Source organism: Tiliqua scincoides, chromosome 5 (assembly GCF_035046505.1).
Source record: "Tiliqua scincoides isolate rTilSci1 chromosome 5, rTilSci1.hap2, whole genome shotgun sequence".
NCBI lineage: Eukaryota > Metazoa > Chordata > Lepidosauria > Squamata > Scincidae > Tiliqua > Tiliqua scincoides.
The window spans coordinates 131,664,004-131,682,675 of record NC_089825.1 but is presented as its reverse complement, the minus strand read 5'-3'; the positions used below and the strand labels follow the sequence as shown (position 1 = coordinate 131,682,675).

The window sequence follows — 18,672 nt, the reverse complement described above, 5'->3', positions numbered from 1 at the left end:
AATGCCCCGGGGAGCACACCTGTCACACCCCTGGTCACACTCTTTTCAGGGCCAGGCCCAAATAACTGAGCCACCTCTGATTGCTGGGATTACCTCCTAGGTCAAAGTTTGACCAACATTGTTCTAGAGAGTGAAAAACCTTTCTTACATGCACCTAGAGATCAAACCTTGGGTGAGAGATGCCCAAGAGATGCTCTTGACAGGTTCTCTTTCACCTCCCAGGGGACAGCACTGGCTCAACTCACAAAAGCTGGTCAGTGATTATTACCCACCCACACATATTGAATGTTGAGACTGAGAAATGTGTAGATTCCTATAATTCAGTCCTCACAATACGTTTTGTGTGAATTTGTGATTTATGGAAAGGACCAACTAGCTCTCTGCCATTCTCCTCTGTTGTGAGCCACTCCAGTCAGGTATTGAGATGTTTACCTCTTAACAGCCCAGTCCTATCCCCACTGTGCCATTGCATTCAGCCACATCAGTGGAGGCTGTGCTGCTTTGCTATGGGAGGGGAGACCAGAAGGCAAACCAGATGTAAATAAAAACTATGTATTTCTTCAAAGGAAATAAGATCCTGGTGATAACGCTGAACTTATACAGTTGAGAAATAGTAAGTGTTTCTGCTTCAGATCTGCAAGACAGAATTTTTAGCACTCCACCCCAGATAGGAAACAGTATTTACATCGACAGGATTTTCAGTCAATTTTTAATGCTCTAAAATAGTACTGAGTGACAGGGCCTCTGAAAGGAACATTCTCAGGGGGTACAAAATTTCTTTTGGACCCATTTTGGGGTACAAAGTTTCTTTTGGGACCCTTCCTTTCTCCATCCAATCATAATTTAATAGGATCACTGGATCATAATTTCTACGAGTTACAATATATAAAAGTATGCAAACATTTTCTGAGATTTCTGGAAATTTCTGGCTCCCCTACTGGGCCCCCTTATTTACCCCAGTCATAGGGATGATGTACTCCCCTGCACCCCTTCTCATAGTCCCCAGCAGCATAGGAAAATGTAAGATCTCAGGAAATTTTTGTGGTCCCCCTCTTTTGGCTCCTGCCCTTCCCTTTTGACCTTGGGCTCAGGTACAATTTACCCCCTGCACCCCATGGGCCATGATGAGCAAAAACGCAGTCCAGTATCATTGTAGGTCCAGCTGACTGTTGCTCAGACTGACTGACTGATTGCACAGACTGATGTATCTTCATAGTTGCTGGGACTGCTTTCCAGTGATGATGTGAGGAGCATTTTGTTCTAGAGTGCTAAATTGACCTCCGTATACACCTATAGATCAGGCCATAGACTATGGCTGCAATCCTAACCACATTTTCCTGAGAGTAAGCCCCATTGAACAAAATAGGACTTACTTCTGAGTATACCTGGTTAGGATTGTGTCCTATGAATATCAACAAGTTGCCACAGAAATGAATCTGCAGAGCCTATGCAAGTCAATGGATCATGGTCCAGATTCATGATACAGGGAAATCTGAGTGCCTCTCCTTTCTAGAAATGTGGCTATCTGGGTTGAAACGTCATGCTCCCATATAAACACTGCCCCGTCTTCTGCTGACAAATGTATGCAAAGTCAAGAACACTTTGACTTTGTACTTAAATGATCAGAGCGTCTCACTTTTCTCAGGCTTCCTGACACAGTGCCAGGAAATCATTTTTGTTTGAGCTCATACATCTGTCATGCCCTCCTTATTTGTCTCGCTGCCATGCTCTCCGCTCATTTGTCTTGCTGCCTCCTCCTCATGTGTGCCGGGTTTTACATTTTTAATTCCTTGCATTGAATAATTTGTAGGCTGTCGCCTCTCCTATCTCAACTGTTTCTCTGCTTTCTTTCCCTACCAAGGACCCTTTCACAGCAGGTGGTTCCAACCCACCAATCAGAGTCAGCGCTGAAAAAACTCGGAGAAGCCCATAAACTGACCTGTCCCGTCACTTGCTTTAATATCAACAGCTTCTACAGGGAATGGATCCGGCAAAAGCCTGGGAAAGGCTTGGAATGGCTTCTACGCTACTACAGTTCTAGTGTCAATGATTACCAATGATTTTTCACTCCATAAGGCGCACTTTTTCCCCGCCGAAAAAGTGGAGGGGAAAGTGTGTGCGTCTTATGGAGCGAATACTGCAAAAAAGAGTGCACGTTATGTTATGCTTTATGCCAGTTTATGCTCACATTCACCCTAAGAAGCGGGGGATCTTCATGCCAGTTCATGATCACATTCACCCTAAGAAGGGGGAGGATCTTCATGCCAGTTTATGCTCACATTCACCCTAAGAAGGGGGGGAGGATCTTCATGCCAGGATGGATGGATGAAAATGGAATGAGCATATGGGTTGAAAAGGTGTGGTCCAAACGTCCTGGAGGACTTCTGAAAAAATGGGTGAAAACATCATGGGACTCAGTAAAGGAGGAGATCCTTGTACAGTCATTCAAAAAATGTGGCATTAGCAATGCCTTAGATGGAAGTGAAGACGGTATCTTATATGAAGACAGCGAAGAAAGTGATGTCAGTGATTGTGAGCAAATGAGCTTCATAAATTCTGACTCTAGCGATGATGAGTTCTTGGGGTTTCCAGAAAACTAGAGTACTCAAACCTTTAAGTCTCTCCATTTGTTAATGACAGTGATAATGGTTCTTAATGCCACTGTTGACTGCTGTTCACTTTACATGGTTCAAATGCTATTCTGTTATAGTTTATTAAATATTTTATTACACTATTTGGTTCAGAATATTTTTTCCCTGTTTTCCTCCTCTAAAAAATAGGTGCGTCTTATGGTCAGGTGTGTCTTATGGAGCGAAAAATACGGTATTCCCCTGCAATCCGTGGACGGTTCACAGCCTCCAAGGACAGCTCCAACTTCTACCTGCAAATGAACAGCCTGAATGCTGAAGACACAGCCTTGTATTACTGTGCGAGATGCGCAGTGAGAGGGAGCCCAGGAGAGCTCAGTCAAAATTTTTTAGTCTGCATTAACTTTTGAGATGCTCCCCAGAAGGATCAGACAGCTGCAAACCACATCAGGGTCAGACATCAGACAGCTGCAACCACAAGCACATAAAAGATGAATGGATATGCCAAGGAGAGAAGGGTTGACAGCTGTCATTCTTTGACCCTGTTCCAGCCTGCTCTTTGCATCATCGTTTTCCTGCTGAAGGGCACCAGCAAATCAGAGCCGGATTCACCATGTATGTCAAAGCCCCCCACCCCTTGGGGCATCACCACTTACATCACCCCCAACCCACCAGGTTTCTGCATTGATTTGAGTGTGATAAGCCTGCCTCCCTTCAGTGATCTTTGGACCGCTTGGCAAGTGGAGAAAACATGATCCACTAGGAGATTGTACAGTGGCTAGTCAGGAAGCAGCATGAAGATTAATGGAGGTTCAGGCAGTGTGGTGATGAACCCCTTCAAGTTTCCTGCTTGGGGTAGCCAACCCTCCGGCCTGGTCTAGTGATGCCGCTATAACCAAATGCAAATTATGTCAAATGGTTGGCAACCTTCAGTCTCAAAAGACTATGGTATACTACAGCACCCGGTATTCCCAAGCGGTCTCCCATCCAAGTACTAACCAGGCCTGACCCTGCTTAGCTTCCAAGATCAAATGAGATCGGGCGAACAAAACAAATACAATAATGTTTAATATATTCATTGTACATATGAATTCCTCACACATTGGTTAAGTTGTTCCAGGTATGAGAGTAGAATAACCAACGCATTTAACAACCACCCCAAGCTAACTCCAAAGCTGCGTAATCCTCAGATCCAAAATATATAAAATAGGACTGGTATATTTTTGTTTTTAAATCTTTCTCTTTGCTAGCTGATCCTTGTTATTCAGTTCAGGCCTCAATACAATGATGTAGCATTTGGGGAAAAAGATACAACCCAATAAGCCAGCACTGGAGGCCAGGATGGAGAAGATCTCCACAGCCACCATGTATTTCCCCTTGGTGCTCAGGTAGGTGGGGACAAAAGTCAACCAAACACTGCAAAAGACCAGCATGCTGAAGGTGATGAACTTGGCTTCGTTAAAGGAATCTGGCAACTTCCTGGCCAGGAAAGCCACCGTGAAGCTGATGACAGAGAGGAGTCCCAGGTAGCCCAGAACAAGATAAAACATAACGGCAGACCCTTCGTTACATTTTGCTATTATCTCTGTGGCCAGTGTCTGCATGTCCAAGTCTGGGAAGGGTGGAGAAACTCCAAGCCACATGGTACAAATACCTGCTTGGATCGAGGAGCAGGAAAGGACAATGGAGTTGGTCATTCTTTTCCCCACCCACTTTCTCATGCTGGACCCCGGTTTGGTGGCCATGAAAGCCACAACCACAGTGATGGTTTTGGCCAACACGCAAGAAACGGCCACCGAGAAGACGATACCGAAAGCAGATTGTTGGAAAAAGCAGGTCACCTTCCTGGGCTGCCCAAGGAAGAGGAAAGAGGACAGGAAGCAGAGCAGGAGGGAGATGAGCAGAGTGTAGGTGATATCCCGGTTATTGGCTTTCACTATGGGGGTATTTTTGTGCTTGAGGAAAGTTCTGAGTACCAAGGCTGTGATGAGAGAAAAACAGACAGCAACTGTGGCTAAACCAATCCCCAAAGGTTCCTCGTAAGACAGAAATATTGTATCCCTGGAGATGCATTTGTCTCTGTTCCTGCTTGGATACTGATCTTCTGGACATTCAGAACAATCAGCTGTGTCTAAGGGGGAAAAAGTCACAAGTCATATGTGAATTCTCACAACTGTCTTTGAAATGGGAATCGCTGTCCCCAGGTGTAGTCATTCATGCCGTCTTTTCTATGCAAGTGGACTCTATCTCTGGTGTATTTGGCTAGCCGATGTGCAAAAAATGAAACCAGGTACAATTACGGACACAGAAATGTGTGTCAGATACATGCAGTTGCACCCCAAGTACCAGTGTTCTGCACCTTGCTACAGCACAATGTACATCTGGCCCTCACAGGTGGCGAGCCTCCTTGTTTCTAGGAGGTGTGCCAGACCGGACATAGTTATCCGAGACGGCCCTGGTTTGAAGGTGTTGTGAATAAGGTGCAGAGGGTTAGGAAATTATAGCTCTTTACAGAATTCAGAAGGTTTCATTTCTGTCATCAGGGAATGGATGGGTCACATGTGCATAGTTTTCACTTAGATGTGGATTTATATGGGGGAAAAAAACTAGTGACCTATAGCATTAGAATATAGCATATGCCGCATCATAATTCCAATGAGTCTTAATGGGTCTTTTCAGGACCCCACGCAATAACGGACCTCCAATTCTCTGACACTATTCAGTGTTGCCTTTGGATGTTGATTGGCAGGTGTGTGAGTGCCTTGAGGACGTTGGTGCAAAGACCTGAAGGTGGGCTTCAAGAACGAGCTTCCAGAGCCCTGAATCTGCCCAAAGCGAGGAGCCGGCCTGCTTTCCCAGAGAGTTCTCCAACATGCAAGTGTGCCTGGAGTAGAAATACGAAGGGGCGATTGACCCTCTATAGCACTTGGGGAATTGAACTAGTCACGGGGTCTAGTCATTCTTGAGATATGGGATTGACCTAATAAGTCATGGAAAATCTAACCAAATAAAGCAAATCTGTTTATTACTATTTCATAAATGTTGTTTCGTTGGATCAGTGTAATTTCAGGTTGAGAGATTAATCTCAATTCCCAGGTCTGTGCCTTACCAGATAACCAGGAAAAAGCAGGGACAGAAGAACATAAGAACAGCCCCACTGGATCAGGCCATAGGCCCATCTAGTCCAGCTTCCTGTATCTCACAGAGGCCCACCAGATGCCCCAGGGAGCACACCAGATAACAAGAGACCTCATCCTGGTGCCCTCCCTTGCATCTGGCCTTCTGACATAGCCCATTTCTAAAATCAGGAGGTTGCACATACACATCATGGCTTGTACCCCAGAATGGATTTTTCCTCCAGAAACTTGTCCAATCCCCTTTTAAAGGCATCCAGGCCAGATGCCGTCACCACATCCTATGGCAAGGAGTTCCACAGACCAACCACACGCTGAGTAAAGAAATATTTTCTCTTGTCTGTTCTAACTCTCCAAACACTGAAGTTTAGTGGATGTCCTGGTTCTGGTGTTATGTGAGAGTGTAAAGAGCATCTCTCTATCCACTCTGTCCATCCCCTGCATAATTTTGTATGTCTCAATCATGTCCCCCCTCAGGCGCCTCTTTTCTAGGCTGAAGAGGCCCAAACGCCGTAGCCTTTCCTCGTAAGGAAGGTGCCTCAGCCCCGAAATCATCTTAGTCGCTCTCTTTTGCACCTTTTCCATTTCCACTATGTCTTTTTTGAGATGCGGCGTTGACACAATACTCCAGGTGTGGCCTTTGATGCGGGGGTGGCAGGTGAGTCGGAACTGCCCTATCATAGTTCATGGAAAAGCACCACAGCTGCCCATCTGTTTACACCCAAGGAGGCTCTCCTTACACCTGAGCAGGTTCTCCTTACACCTGCTTCTTCAGCTGTAAGGAGAGCCTCTTTGAGTTTAAGCAGGTGGGGCAGCTGTGATACTTTTCCATGGACTCTGATAGGGCAGTGTGTTGAATCTCTCAACCCCATGCAGAACATGTCCCTGGGAAAAAAGGGTTATTAGGATATAATAGCAGCAGCTGATTAGTAAAAAAAAGGCCTTAGTAGGAAAGGAAGGTGAGTGTTTAGCAGGAGTCCCTCTCCTGAAGCCCCTTGTGGGCTTAGTTACAGAACCATGTTGAGGGGTTAACTGACAGGAGAGGTGGTTGGCTTTTCCTGACCCAGTTGTTTATCAATGCATCCCAGCATCCCTCACACCTTACCTGTCACACCCCTCCATGCCAGAATATTTGGTGCTCTGCATCACCTACCCTTCTGGTCGGAGATCTTTCCTTCTGGGCAAACAGCACAATCATAGCAGCAAAAATGTTTCCCTTCCTTCTTCCTCTTCCGAAAGCCAGGTTGACAGGGCTCACTGCACACAGAAAGGGGACGCAACTATCCATAAACAAGACAGGAGTTTAGAGCAGGAAAAATGAGGCACACTTGTTTGTGCATCAGCCAATTGATACCGAAACCTCATTGACGATGCTGACAGTGATTGGTTCACATGGAAGAATCGAGAATGCGGTGTATGCAAAATATCTCCCACTACTGTTCTGAGAACATAAGAGGAGCACAGCTGGATCAAACCAAAAGTCAATCTAGTCCAGCGTCCTAATTCTCATTGTGGTCAATCAGTTAGATGCCTCTAGGAATCTGATAAGAGATGTTGCCAAAATACTTTCTGTTCAGGAATATACTGTCTCTGGACCCGGATATACAATATAATAATGATTAGCAGCCACTGATAGACTTGTCCTCCATGACTTTGTCAAATTCCCTTTTCAAGCAATCTAAATAGGTGGCCATCACCGCTTATTTCTGGCTGCTGAATTCTACAATTTGGGTCCAAATCCTAACCAACTTTCTAGCACTGGCATAGCTGTGCCAATGGGACATGTGCTGCATCCTGCAGTTGGGTGGCACTCACGGAGGCCTCCTCAAAGTAAGGGGATGTTTGTTCCGTTACCTTGGAGCTGCATTGCCCTTATGCCAGTGCTGGAAAGTGGGTTAGGACTGCACCCTTAATTGTTGTGAACTCATCATGGCAAACATATCTTAGCAGAGGAAATTTGGTAGAACTGGAAAAGAAACCGACCACTCAAACACTTTAACTCATATATCCAAGAATGGGCAAATGTTGGCCCACATGTGTTGACCCAGATCAAACTCTAGCAAAGTCTTATCTAATTTTGGTTGGCAACCTTCAGTCTTGAAAGACTATGGTAGAAGCCTACAGCATCCGGTATTCCCAAGTGGTCTCCCATCCAAGTATTAACCAGGCCTGACCCTGCTTAGCTTCTGAGATCAGACAAGATCAGGCAGCTGCAGGGTAACAGTTGCTGCTATTTATTTAGCATGGTAATGAATAATCAAGTTTCAGCTCTACAACAAATACAGAACTCTTTTCAAATACTGCAAGGAATAGATATGCTTGGCAGTTTAACATTAACCCTCTTGGGTCTAATTACTGTTGACATGTTTAGTTGATACGGTAAATAAAATGTCTGGCCATCCATCCTAATAATGGAGTGACCCCAATAACACCTTAGAAGGCACACCTGGTTAAATGTTTTGTGCCACACAATTCTGTCCTCATCGATGGTGAATTCTTTCCCTTTGAGAGCATTGGGATCCACACTTCCAACTTTCACTCTAAGAAAGGACGTGTTCGGAAATATGACCACACTCGCTATATCAAATCCAGCTACCAACTCCTGATGGTCATTAAAAGATATTGGTTCTCCCGCTGAGTTGTTAAATGAAACGCCTCGAAGAAATGAGTGAAGCTAGTTGAAAGAGAAGAAAGAAACAAAAGGAGAAGAGAATATACTGCTGCTATCACATAGTTCACAGATCGGTTTTCCTGCTGTGACATTGTCCAACAAATATTCAGCCTGGAAATTTTGTAGTAATAGATTATATATTTAGTCTTCTCAAAAGGGCTCTTTAGTCACCTCTAAAGGGGGAGCCCCAAAACTTCACCAATGAATTGTGTCTAGAAAACCATTTCACTAGTTATTTTATGGAGGAGACAGCTATTTCACCATGTAGAAGCAGCACTGTGAAAACGTTACCTGCCAAGGCTGAAGACCTTGAAATTCAAGCACTTTATCCATCACTGTCACTCGGCGATTGGGTCTAGATGAGCACATGTCATGTAAAGCATGTGCCACGGCATAGACAGCATTATAGATACTGTAGCTATGGCCAGTCGTGTGCATTTCAAAAATTGCTCCAGGCAGGCCCTCCAGCTTTTCCTCCCCAGTGCATGGTTTATGGATCTCTATGGTGTCCTGGGGATGTGGAATGGAACAGTCAAAGGCTTGTTCCCAGAAGCCCTTGACAAAGCCATCTCCTTGTGTCCAATCAGGTTTTACGTTCTGAAGATACGCCTGGAATCCTGGAGGTTCGTTTGCGTGAATCGTGAAGGAAATGGCACCTTGGAATATTGGAAAACTACTACGTGTTATAAGGCCTGTTACTGCAAAGTCTATTTGAGCTGTCATAAGCCACACCTTTCCAAGAGATGGGTTTTCCTTATAGTCAGGATCTGTTAGAATCACTAAAGCACTCAGCCACATTATGGTCATGCTTTCGCCATAGATTACAAGTATTTTCACTTTCTTATCTGTGAGAAGCAAATATATTTCTTGGGCCATACCACCCAGTTCATCTAGACCAGTAAAACGGCCTTGGTTTGGAATTCTTTCAATGAAGGCTGAACAGATTTGGTTCTGGGAAAGCAAGGGCTCCAGGGCCTTCAGGAAATGGTCTCCACTCTCGTCATCCACAACAATGAGCCCAACCCAAGTCCATTTGAAATGTCGAAGAAGGTGAACAATCCCCATATACTGGTGTTCTTCGTTTGGGACCATGCGGAAAAAGGAAGGGACCTGATTTGTATCACTCTCTGCTTGAGCAAATGAGCCATATGTGAGCTAAAAGGAAATGCACAGATACTTTGGAACACAATGAAAAGGAGTACATGTTCATTTGCATGCAAACTTATACTATGGATCTCTATAATGTACAATCTTCATTTGAACGTGTATCTTTGCTTATACTTCCAGCCAAGATGTAGAAGTATAATGTGATTTCTGGAAACTGGTTATGGTAAAGAAACATAACAGACAACTCTGACTCTACCCGACACTCCAGTTTCTCCCAGCCTGACACATCATCTCATTTGGCTTTGTTCTTTAAAAGGTCAGACCATGGTTCCAGGATCTGCAAGAATACTGTCCCAATTCCCAAGGAATCAAAGGATAGTCAGGAGGGAAATGGAGTCACATAATTGGTTGGCGAGTTAAAGGAAGTGGAGACATGGTAGCCATTAAACCATTTCTGCCCAACGTTGCACATATGCAACAGGGACCAAATGTGTACACCTGTGAGCCGGGCAGAAATGGGTTAACTCCAAATTATGTTTTTGCCTAAAAAGCAACCAAGGGTGAAGCAGTGCTCTAAGTAGGGCAGTGAGCCCCTTGGCCTCACTATATTTACTCTTGAAATGTGGAAATGGGAAGCAATTTTTTTCAGAATATTCACAGTAAAGAAACCTAATAGGTGCCCCTGACTCTTATCTGTGCTGCTAGTTTCCCCAGACAGTCTGAACCCATTTTCTGCTTGGCTTTGTCATTTTAAACATTTAACATCTTTATTTTCTCTGTCAATCTTAATTTTGTTTCTTCCTGAACAACAAACAGACCAGTCCTATAATTAAGAACATAAGAACATAAGAACAGCCCTGCTGAATCAGGCCATAGGCCCATCTAGTCCAGCTTCCTGTATCTCACAGCGGCCCACCAAATGCCCCAAGGAGCACACCAGATAACAAAAGACCTGCATCCTGGTGCCCTCCCTTGCATCTGGCATTCTGACATAACCCATTTCTAAAATCAGGAGGTTGCGCATACACATCATGGCTTGTACCCCAGAATGGATTTTTCCTCCAGAAACTTGTCCAATCCCCTTTTAAAGGCATCCAGGCCAGTCGCCATCACCACATCCTGTGGCAAAGAGTTCCACAGACCAACCACATGCTGAGTAAAGAAATATTTCCTTTTGTCTGTTCTAACTCTCCCAACACTCAATTTTAGTCGATGTCCCCTGGTTCTGGTTTTATGCGAGAGTGTAAAGAGCATCTCTCTATCCACTCTGTCCATCCCCTGCATAATTTTGTATGTCTCAATCATTTCCTCCCTCAGGCGTCTCTTTTCTAGGCTGAAGAGGCACAAACGCCGAAGCCTTTCCTCGTAAGGAAGGTGTCCCAGCCCCGTAATCATCATGATTGTGAGGAGCTCCAGAAGGATCTCTCCAGACTGGCAGAATGGGCAGCAAAATGGCAGATGCGCTTCAATGTCAGTAAGTGTAAAGTCATGCACATTGGGGCAAAAAATCAAAACTTTTGATATAGGCTGATGGGTTCTGAGCTGTCTGTGACAGATCAGGAGAGAGATCTTGGGGTGGTGGTGGACAGGTCGATGAAAGTGTCGACCCAATGTGCGGCGGCAGTGAAGAAGGCCAATTCTATGCTTGGGATCATTAGGAAGGGTATTGAGAACAAAACGGCTAGTATTATAATGCCGTTGTACAAATCGATGGTAAGGCCACACCTGGAGTATTGTGTCCAGTTCTGGTCGCCGCATCTCAAAAAAGACATAGTGGAAATGGAAAAGGTGCAAAAGAGAGCGACTAAGATGATTACGGGGCTGGGGCACCTTCCTTATGAGGAAAGGCTATGGCGTTTGGGCCTCTTCAGCCTAGAAAAGAGACGTTTGAGGGGGGACATGATTGAGACATACAAAATTATGCAGGGAATGGACAGAGTGGATAGGGAGATGCTCTTTACGCTCTCACATAATACCAGAACCAGGGGACATCCACTAAAATTGAGTGTTGGGCGGGTTAGGACAGACAAAAGAAAATATTTCTTTACTCAGCGTGTGGTCGGTCTGTGGAACTCCTTGCCACAGAATGTGGTGCTGGCGTCTAGCCTAGACGCCTTTAAAAGGGGATTGGACAAGTTTCTGGAGGAAAAATCCATTCTGGGGTACAAGCCATGATGTGTATGCGCAACCTCCTGATTTTAGAAATGGGTTATGTCAGAATGCCAGATGCAAGGGAGGGCACCAGGATGAGGTCTCTTGTTATCTGGTGTGCTCCCTGGGGCATTTGGTGGGCCGCTGTGAGATACAGCCTGCTCTACTTGGAGTTGCACCAGCAAAAGAGCTGGTGCAGATCCATTGCGACAGCAGAAGTTCCTGTGTCTCAAGGAAGCCTCCGGGGCTGCCCCCCCCCAGATGAGGGTGCACTCCATTAGCAGGGTGATGGTGGTAGGATTCTAAGACAGAGGTGGATCACTTAAACAATTCTCAAACAGCCCAGATCCGCCATATGCAGATGTTACCTGTGGAATCTTGTAGAGACTTGAGATGTCTTCCATATGGAAGGAAGTGTCAGAACTCAGTCCCCCAATAAGCGCTACAAGCGTTTTCTTGGTGTGACACTCATAGTTGGGGACAAACTGACAAGATTGGAAGAGCAGGTCCAGAGTAGTACGATAGGTCATCCTGGCATCATAGTAGGTGTCATAGATATGGAACCCAAGCGAGACATTGGGCAAGACTTGGGAGTCCTTGTTCACCTCGTTGACAGCAAAATCCAAAGCAAGGATGTGCTGGTAGAACTTTGTCACTATGCTGTAAGGAGAGTTATGTATCCTTTCAATGGAATTCTAAAATGGGTCAAGATTTAATAACAATGCTAGTTCATTCATGCTATTCAAGATCATTTATTCACACAAGGCAGTTGAATTGTGAAACTGATTGACTCTCTCTCTCTCTCTCTCTCTCTCTCTCTCTCTCTCTCTCTCTCTCTCTCTCTCTCTGTGCTGGCTGAAAACACTTTTGTGCTGGCTGAGAACGCTCAACAAAGTGATTGGAGTTAAGCAGGAATGACAGAGCACAGATGTTTACAAGTGGAGACAGAGGCTGCAAGCCTAACCTCACTTTCCTAGGAGTAAGTCCCATTGAACATAAAAGGACTTGCTTCTGAGCAGACCTGGTTAGGACTGTGCCCAGAGTAACAGGAAAGGGTGAAAATTGATCAAGTACGATTTATCAAGAGAATCACTGCAAAATCTGAAGATCAGAACTAAACGTTTTGCAGTCTAGATTAACAAATTAACCCTGTCCTGGATTATGGATCCAACTGCTAGTATATTGCAACATTTTCAGGCAGAGAATTTTTCCAAAATCCCTTGAAACTCTTGGAGTTGTCAGAAACTGAACAAGGGACCTTCTACTTGAAAAGCAGTCGGTTTGCCAATAAGCATGACAGTATGGCCATTAATTTGATCTAACATGTGGTTGGCATGGCCCAAGACATTCATTGTGTTCTCAATTTCCAAAGTGCAAACATACAAAAATTAGTACTCTGAAAAAAAGCTTGAAAACCATCATTTGCTATTCTCTTTTCCATGGTGTGGGTCATTCGTTGAAATTATTCCTTCACTACTGGGCTATGTCCTATCCTGATATCTACTTATTATCATTTTTCTTAGATCTTTTCATTTTTTTTGTTTCTTTTACAAATGAAATTAAGTATGTTGATCTGCTTATTGGTTATCACAGATACTTCCTTTAAATCTCTGGTGTCTCACTTGTATTTATCAGTCTCTTCTGGAATTGAATGTCAAGAGTTTTGCACTACTTAGAAATCACATGTGGTTGCATGTTAATTCAGTGCAATTAGATAAAACACTTAGGGCCCAATCCTATCCAATTTTCCAGTGTTGGTGCTGCTGTGCCAATGTGTGCCAACAGTGTGGTGCACCCTGTGGTGGGGAGGCAATCACAGAGGCCTCCTCAAGGGAAGGGAACATTTGTTTCCTTACCTTGGGACAGCATTGCGGCTACACGGGTGCTGGAAAGTTGGATAGGATTGGGCCCTGAAGCTGCAACCCTAACCACACTTTCCTGAGAGTAAGCCCCATTGAACAAAATAAGACTTACTTCTGAGTAGACCTGGTTAGGATTGTGCCCTCAGTCACAACTTCCAATCTAGGGAAGGATATTTTATTCAGGAAGGAGGAAGTCCAAGTATGCCGCAAACAAGATTAAGAACCTGGGACTCCCAAGTCATCAATGACCTAGAAAATGTGCCTTCCATATTTCCTGAGATAATTCTATTTTGTGCATTTCAAAGTGTCCAAGCTCAGATGACATGAGAAGGGTAAAAAAAAAGATTTCCTTACATTGGGAGATCAAAGCCTAGCTGCTGAGAGGTGTGTTCTGTGAAGGTGACCTGAGGAAAAAGGTACATGATGTGAGACGCAATCCCACCAATGAGAAAGTCCCCGGGCTGATGCCATTCGTGTGGAATAGGAAGGGGGTCGTTCACGGGACACTTGGTGGCCTCTTTCTTGCACACCATGTGAGGTAGCAGAAGCAGCAACAGCACTAAAATCACCATAGGAGGGCAAAGTCTCTCTCTTGAAGGAAATGGCCCTATAGCCATATCGCTTACATCAACCTTGCTTAAATGAGTGCGCTGAACAGCAGCCAACTCGGTCAGATATATGTAGTGTCCCGGAAAAGTGTCCCAGCTTGCGCTTCCATGTCAAAGTACTCAGACTAACAATGGAGACACATTGATCTGATGTTGGAACTACTCAATGCCCTTGAAAGAGCCCTGACTGCCTCTTGCCCCTGTTCCCAGCTCTGAACAGCACCAGCAGAGGGATTTATGACCAGTTTGCTTAAGCTTTATTTTTTGCTACTTACTGGATCTTTGACAAGAGGAATCATTAACAGTGATTCAGATAATTGCAGGGGGTGCGAAATTGCCTCTGCTATGAAGATTGCCCTCCAGGAAGTACCATTAATTTATATTTTTTTTTTCTCCATCCTCTGTTCTTTCATGGTATGTTTAATGGGAACAGATAGGTTCAGAGGACCACACTGAGCAAACACCAGCAGGAAAGTTCTGCCCTGCTGTGAAGACAGACAGACAAGCAAAATAATGTAAGAAAAGCCCCACCGGATTAGGTGAGAGGCCCATCTAGTCCAGCTTCCTGTATCTCACAGTGGCCCACCAAATGCCTCAGGGCGCACACAAGACAACAAGAGACCTGCATCCTGGTACTCTTCCTTGCACCTGGCATTAAGAGACAGCCTTCTTCTAAAATCAGGAGGTTGCACATACCCATCAAGACTTGTAATCAGCCTTGTTAATGGGCAGGTTCAGTGGTATTCCCTACTCAGAGAGGAAATGCAAGTGTGGTAGGGATTGCATTGAGACTCTAATGCATACCTTTTCCCACTGCCCGCTACATGATGCGTCACGCAAGAAATATCTAGGCCCATTGTTAGCTAGGATGCAGGGCTGGGAGGATTCAACCATGCTTCAGTCTCTCCTTTCCGCACCTGATTCTGAGACCCTGGATAATGTTGCTTCCTTTTTATCTGGGGTAACAGCCAGGCAGAGCCCTGGGACTCTGGGCAGTGTGTGAGGAGAAGACTGATGTTTATGTTGTGTTGTCTTTGTATACTTTTGTTTTGTTTTGTTCTTTCTCTGTATTTTATGCCAATAAAGGTCTTACTGAACTGAACTGAACTGAACTGACTTGTAATCTTTGATGGACTTTTTTTCCAGAAAATAACCCAATCCCTTTTTAAATACATCGAGGTCAGATGCCATCACCACATCCTGTGACAAGGAGTTCCACAGATTAAAACCCTTTTTTGCCTGGTTCACAGGTGTACACATATGGTACCTCTTGCATATATGCAACATTGGGCAGAAATGGCTTAATTACATGCCGGGTAAAGAAGGATTTTCTTTTTGTCTGTCCTAACTCTTCCAATACTCAATTTTAGTGGATATCCCTTAGTTCTGGCATTGTGTGAAAGGAAAAAGAACATCTCTCTATCCACTCTATCCATCCCCTGCATAATTTTGTATGTCTTAATCATGCCCCCCCTTCAGGTACTTTGGACTGGAAATGGCAATGGTACAATTTGTTCCCGTTCCTCATGATAAGAGAGCACGTCAATGAAAGATGTTCTCTCCATATGGATTTACCCTGGGGACGTGTGCCCTCATCTCTGAGTAAAGCTGAGCCCAATCCTGTCCATTAGACATGCTGGTGCAAAAGGAGATCCACCAGTATAACATTTTTTTATAATTTATAATTATATAATTATATATATTTTTATATAATAAAAATTTTTATTTTTATAAAATAAATTTTTTTTTTATAAAATAATTTTTTTTTTCTTTGAAGGTAACTCTGTCTTTGAATGGCTGCATGAACTGGACATTGACATTTGATCTAGTCTAACTGATATATAAGTCCATGTATTATATGCCATACGCCAAATAAATAAATAAATAAATAAATAAATAAATAAATAAATAAATAAGACAGTATAACCAGTTGATGAAAACCAGTAAACCAGTCGATGAAAGTGTCGACCAAATGTGCGGCGGCAGTGAAGAAGGCCAATTCTATGCTTGGGATCATTAGGAAAGGTACTGAGAACAAAACGGCTAATATTATAATGCCATTGTACAAATCTATGGTAAGGCCACACCTGGAGTATTGTGTCCAGTTCTGGTTGCCGCATCTCAAAAAAGACATAGTGGAAATGGAAAAGGTGCAAAAGAGAGCGACTAAGATGATTACGGGGCTGGGGCGCCTTCCTTATGAGGAAAGACTACAGCGTTTGGGCCTCTTCAGCCTAGAAAAGAGATGCCTGAGGGGGGACATGATTGAGACATGCAAAATTATGCATGGGAAGGACAAAGTGGATAGGGAGATGCTCTTTACACTCTCACATAACACCAGAACCAGGGGACATCCACTAAAATTGAGTGTTGGGCGGGTTAGGACAGACAAAAGAAAATATTTCTTTACTCAGTGTGTGGCTGGTCTGTGGAACTCCTTGCCACAGGATGTGGTGATGGCATCTGGCCTGGATGCCTTTAAAAGGGGATTGGACAAGTTTTTGGAGTTAAAATCCATTACGGGTTACAAGCCATGATGTGTATGTGCAACCTCCTGATTTTAGAAATGGGCTATGCCAGATGCAAGGGAGGGCACCAGGATGAGGTCTCTTGTTATCTGGTGTGCTCCCTGGGCGTTTGGTGGGCCGCTGTGAGATACAGGAAGCTGGACTAGATGGGCCTGTGGCCTGATCCAGTGGGCTGTTCTTATGTTCTTAAACTACAATTCCCAGGAGGCCTTGCAGGTCTTCTTGTTATCTGGTGTGCTCCCTGGGGCATTTGGTGGGCCGCTGTGTGATACAGGAAGCTGGACTAGATGGGCCTATGGCCTGATCCAGTGGGGCTGCTTATGTTCTTATAACAAGAGCTTCACCGGCAGAAGACAGCTTCCACTAACAGATTCTAAACCAACACTGGTGCATTGGGTCTGAAATGCAGAACTGACCAGCAGTCAGCACTACCCAAGCAGTGCTGGTGGCATTCTGGGGGTATTCTGTAGACATGTCATGGATGTGGCACGGGCATGCGGTGGGGAGGAGTAGAACAGGCACAGCAGTGCCAAATCCTATTCCCACTCTGCAGGATGGACCCGCCCCCTTCTGCAGAAAACTGCTATGCCAGCCAAAGACCCAGGCACAGAGTAGATGAGGCCCATAGGGGACCCTGTATGTGTTTGCAACCCCAAAAGCTCTGGTGACCTATGTGCCTCTCTGCTTGAATCCCTAATCTGGAAAGCGTACCTGCCAAATGATCTCAGCTGACGAAGGCTGCAATCTAGTTATCGTTGCTTATCGTTATCGAGCAGTAAGTCACACTGACTAAAATAGAACTTCCTTCTGCAGACATGCAAAGGATCAGAGTTTGAGTGTTACAAGTCATAAAGGTAGATTTATTGCCCAATCTTATCCCCCACAACACTATAGCCTGCCCCTTCACCACAGGACGCAGCTCACATCCCATTAGCACAACTGCACCAGTACTGGAAAATTGGATAGGATTGAGACCTGAGTCATCCTAGATCAATGATTTTCAGCCTTTTTCATCTCACAGTACCCTGACAAAGTGCTAAAATTGTCAAGGCACACCATGCTGCCAGTGAGGTGCTCCTATCCCCAATGGCCCTACTAATAAATACTGTGGCACATTGGTTGAAAATGGCTGCTATAGATGCCGAGAGACCTCTTCCTCTATCAGGACAAAAGCACACTCTAATTACCTTGTCCTCAGGCTTCAAGCAAGACACCTCTGTATACACTGATGTGGGGTAGTGGACAACGGTTGCCCAATAGTATACAAATAGTAAACAAATTAAACTTTTTTTTAAAAAAGTCCACATAATGAATTGTACTGGCACGTATGTTACCCCAAACCGACTTCTGGATTAAGCCCAGTGGCTTCATTATACATAAAACATGGATCAGAGGAAAAGACTAACCACCAAACATGAAATACAGTAATAGGCATCGATTTTGCTTTATTTTTATAGCAACCAAAAGGTTATAACAGAAATGCAGGATGCAAAGTGTGAAATAAATAAAAAATATATATTTCAATGGGTAAAGTGTGAATCAATGAATGACCTTTCATCACAATAATTCGTAAAGTTCACAGCATGAGTTTTGGTCAAAGTAGCATCACATTTTAGCAATGTGCAGCTGTCATGGCTTTTACTTTCCCTGGACACTAAAGACTTTTCTGCTTCAGGATTCCCTCCACACTGACATGCACCTGCTTTTCAACAGGGGCTTAAGACCCATATATCATTTTTGTAAGGCTACCCTGCACATGCCCGATCTCGTCTGATCTTGGAAGCTAAGCAGAGTCAGGCCTGGTTAGTACTTGGATGGGAGACCACTCGGGAATACAGTGTGCTGTAGGCTTATACCATAGTCTTTCGAGACTGAAGGTTGCCAACCAGAGTAGGGCTCAATCCAATCCCCTGCCAACCACAGCATCACTGATGGAGCAAGCACTGCATGCTGTGGGGTGGGTGTCACGTGCAGACCGAGGAGTGGTGTTTAGCATGCAGCTGCACCATGGATGTGCTCATTG

General features: G+C 44.5%; 1 protein-coding gene across 1 annotated transcript; it reads right to left on the bottom strand.

Moving 5' to 3' along the window:
• Positions 1-3,817: 3,817 nt before the first annotated feature.
• Positions 3,818-9,485, bottom strand: LOC136653566 (vomeronasal type-2 receptor 26-like). Its single transcript, XM_066630458.1, has 4 exons — positions 8,685-9,485; positions 8,169-8,396; positions 6,876-7,002; positions 3,818-4,719 (listed from the first exon to the last, which is right to left on the bottom strand). Exons 1-4 carry the CDS (start codon positions 9,483-9,485, stop codon positions 3,818-3,820), a joined length of 2,058 nt encoding a protein of 685 aa, XP_066486555.1.
• Positions 9,486-18,672: the final 9,187 nt, after the last annotated feature.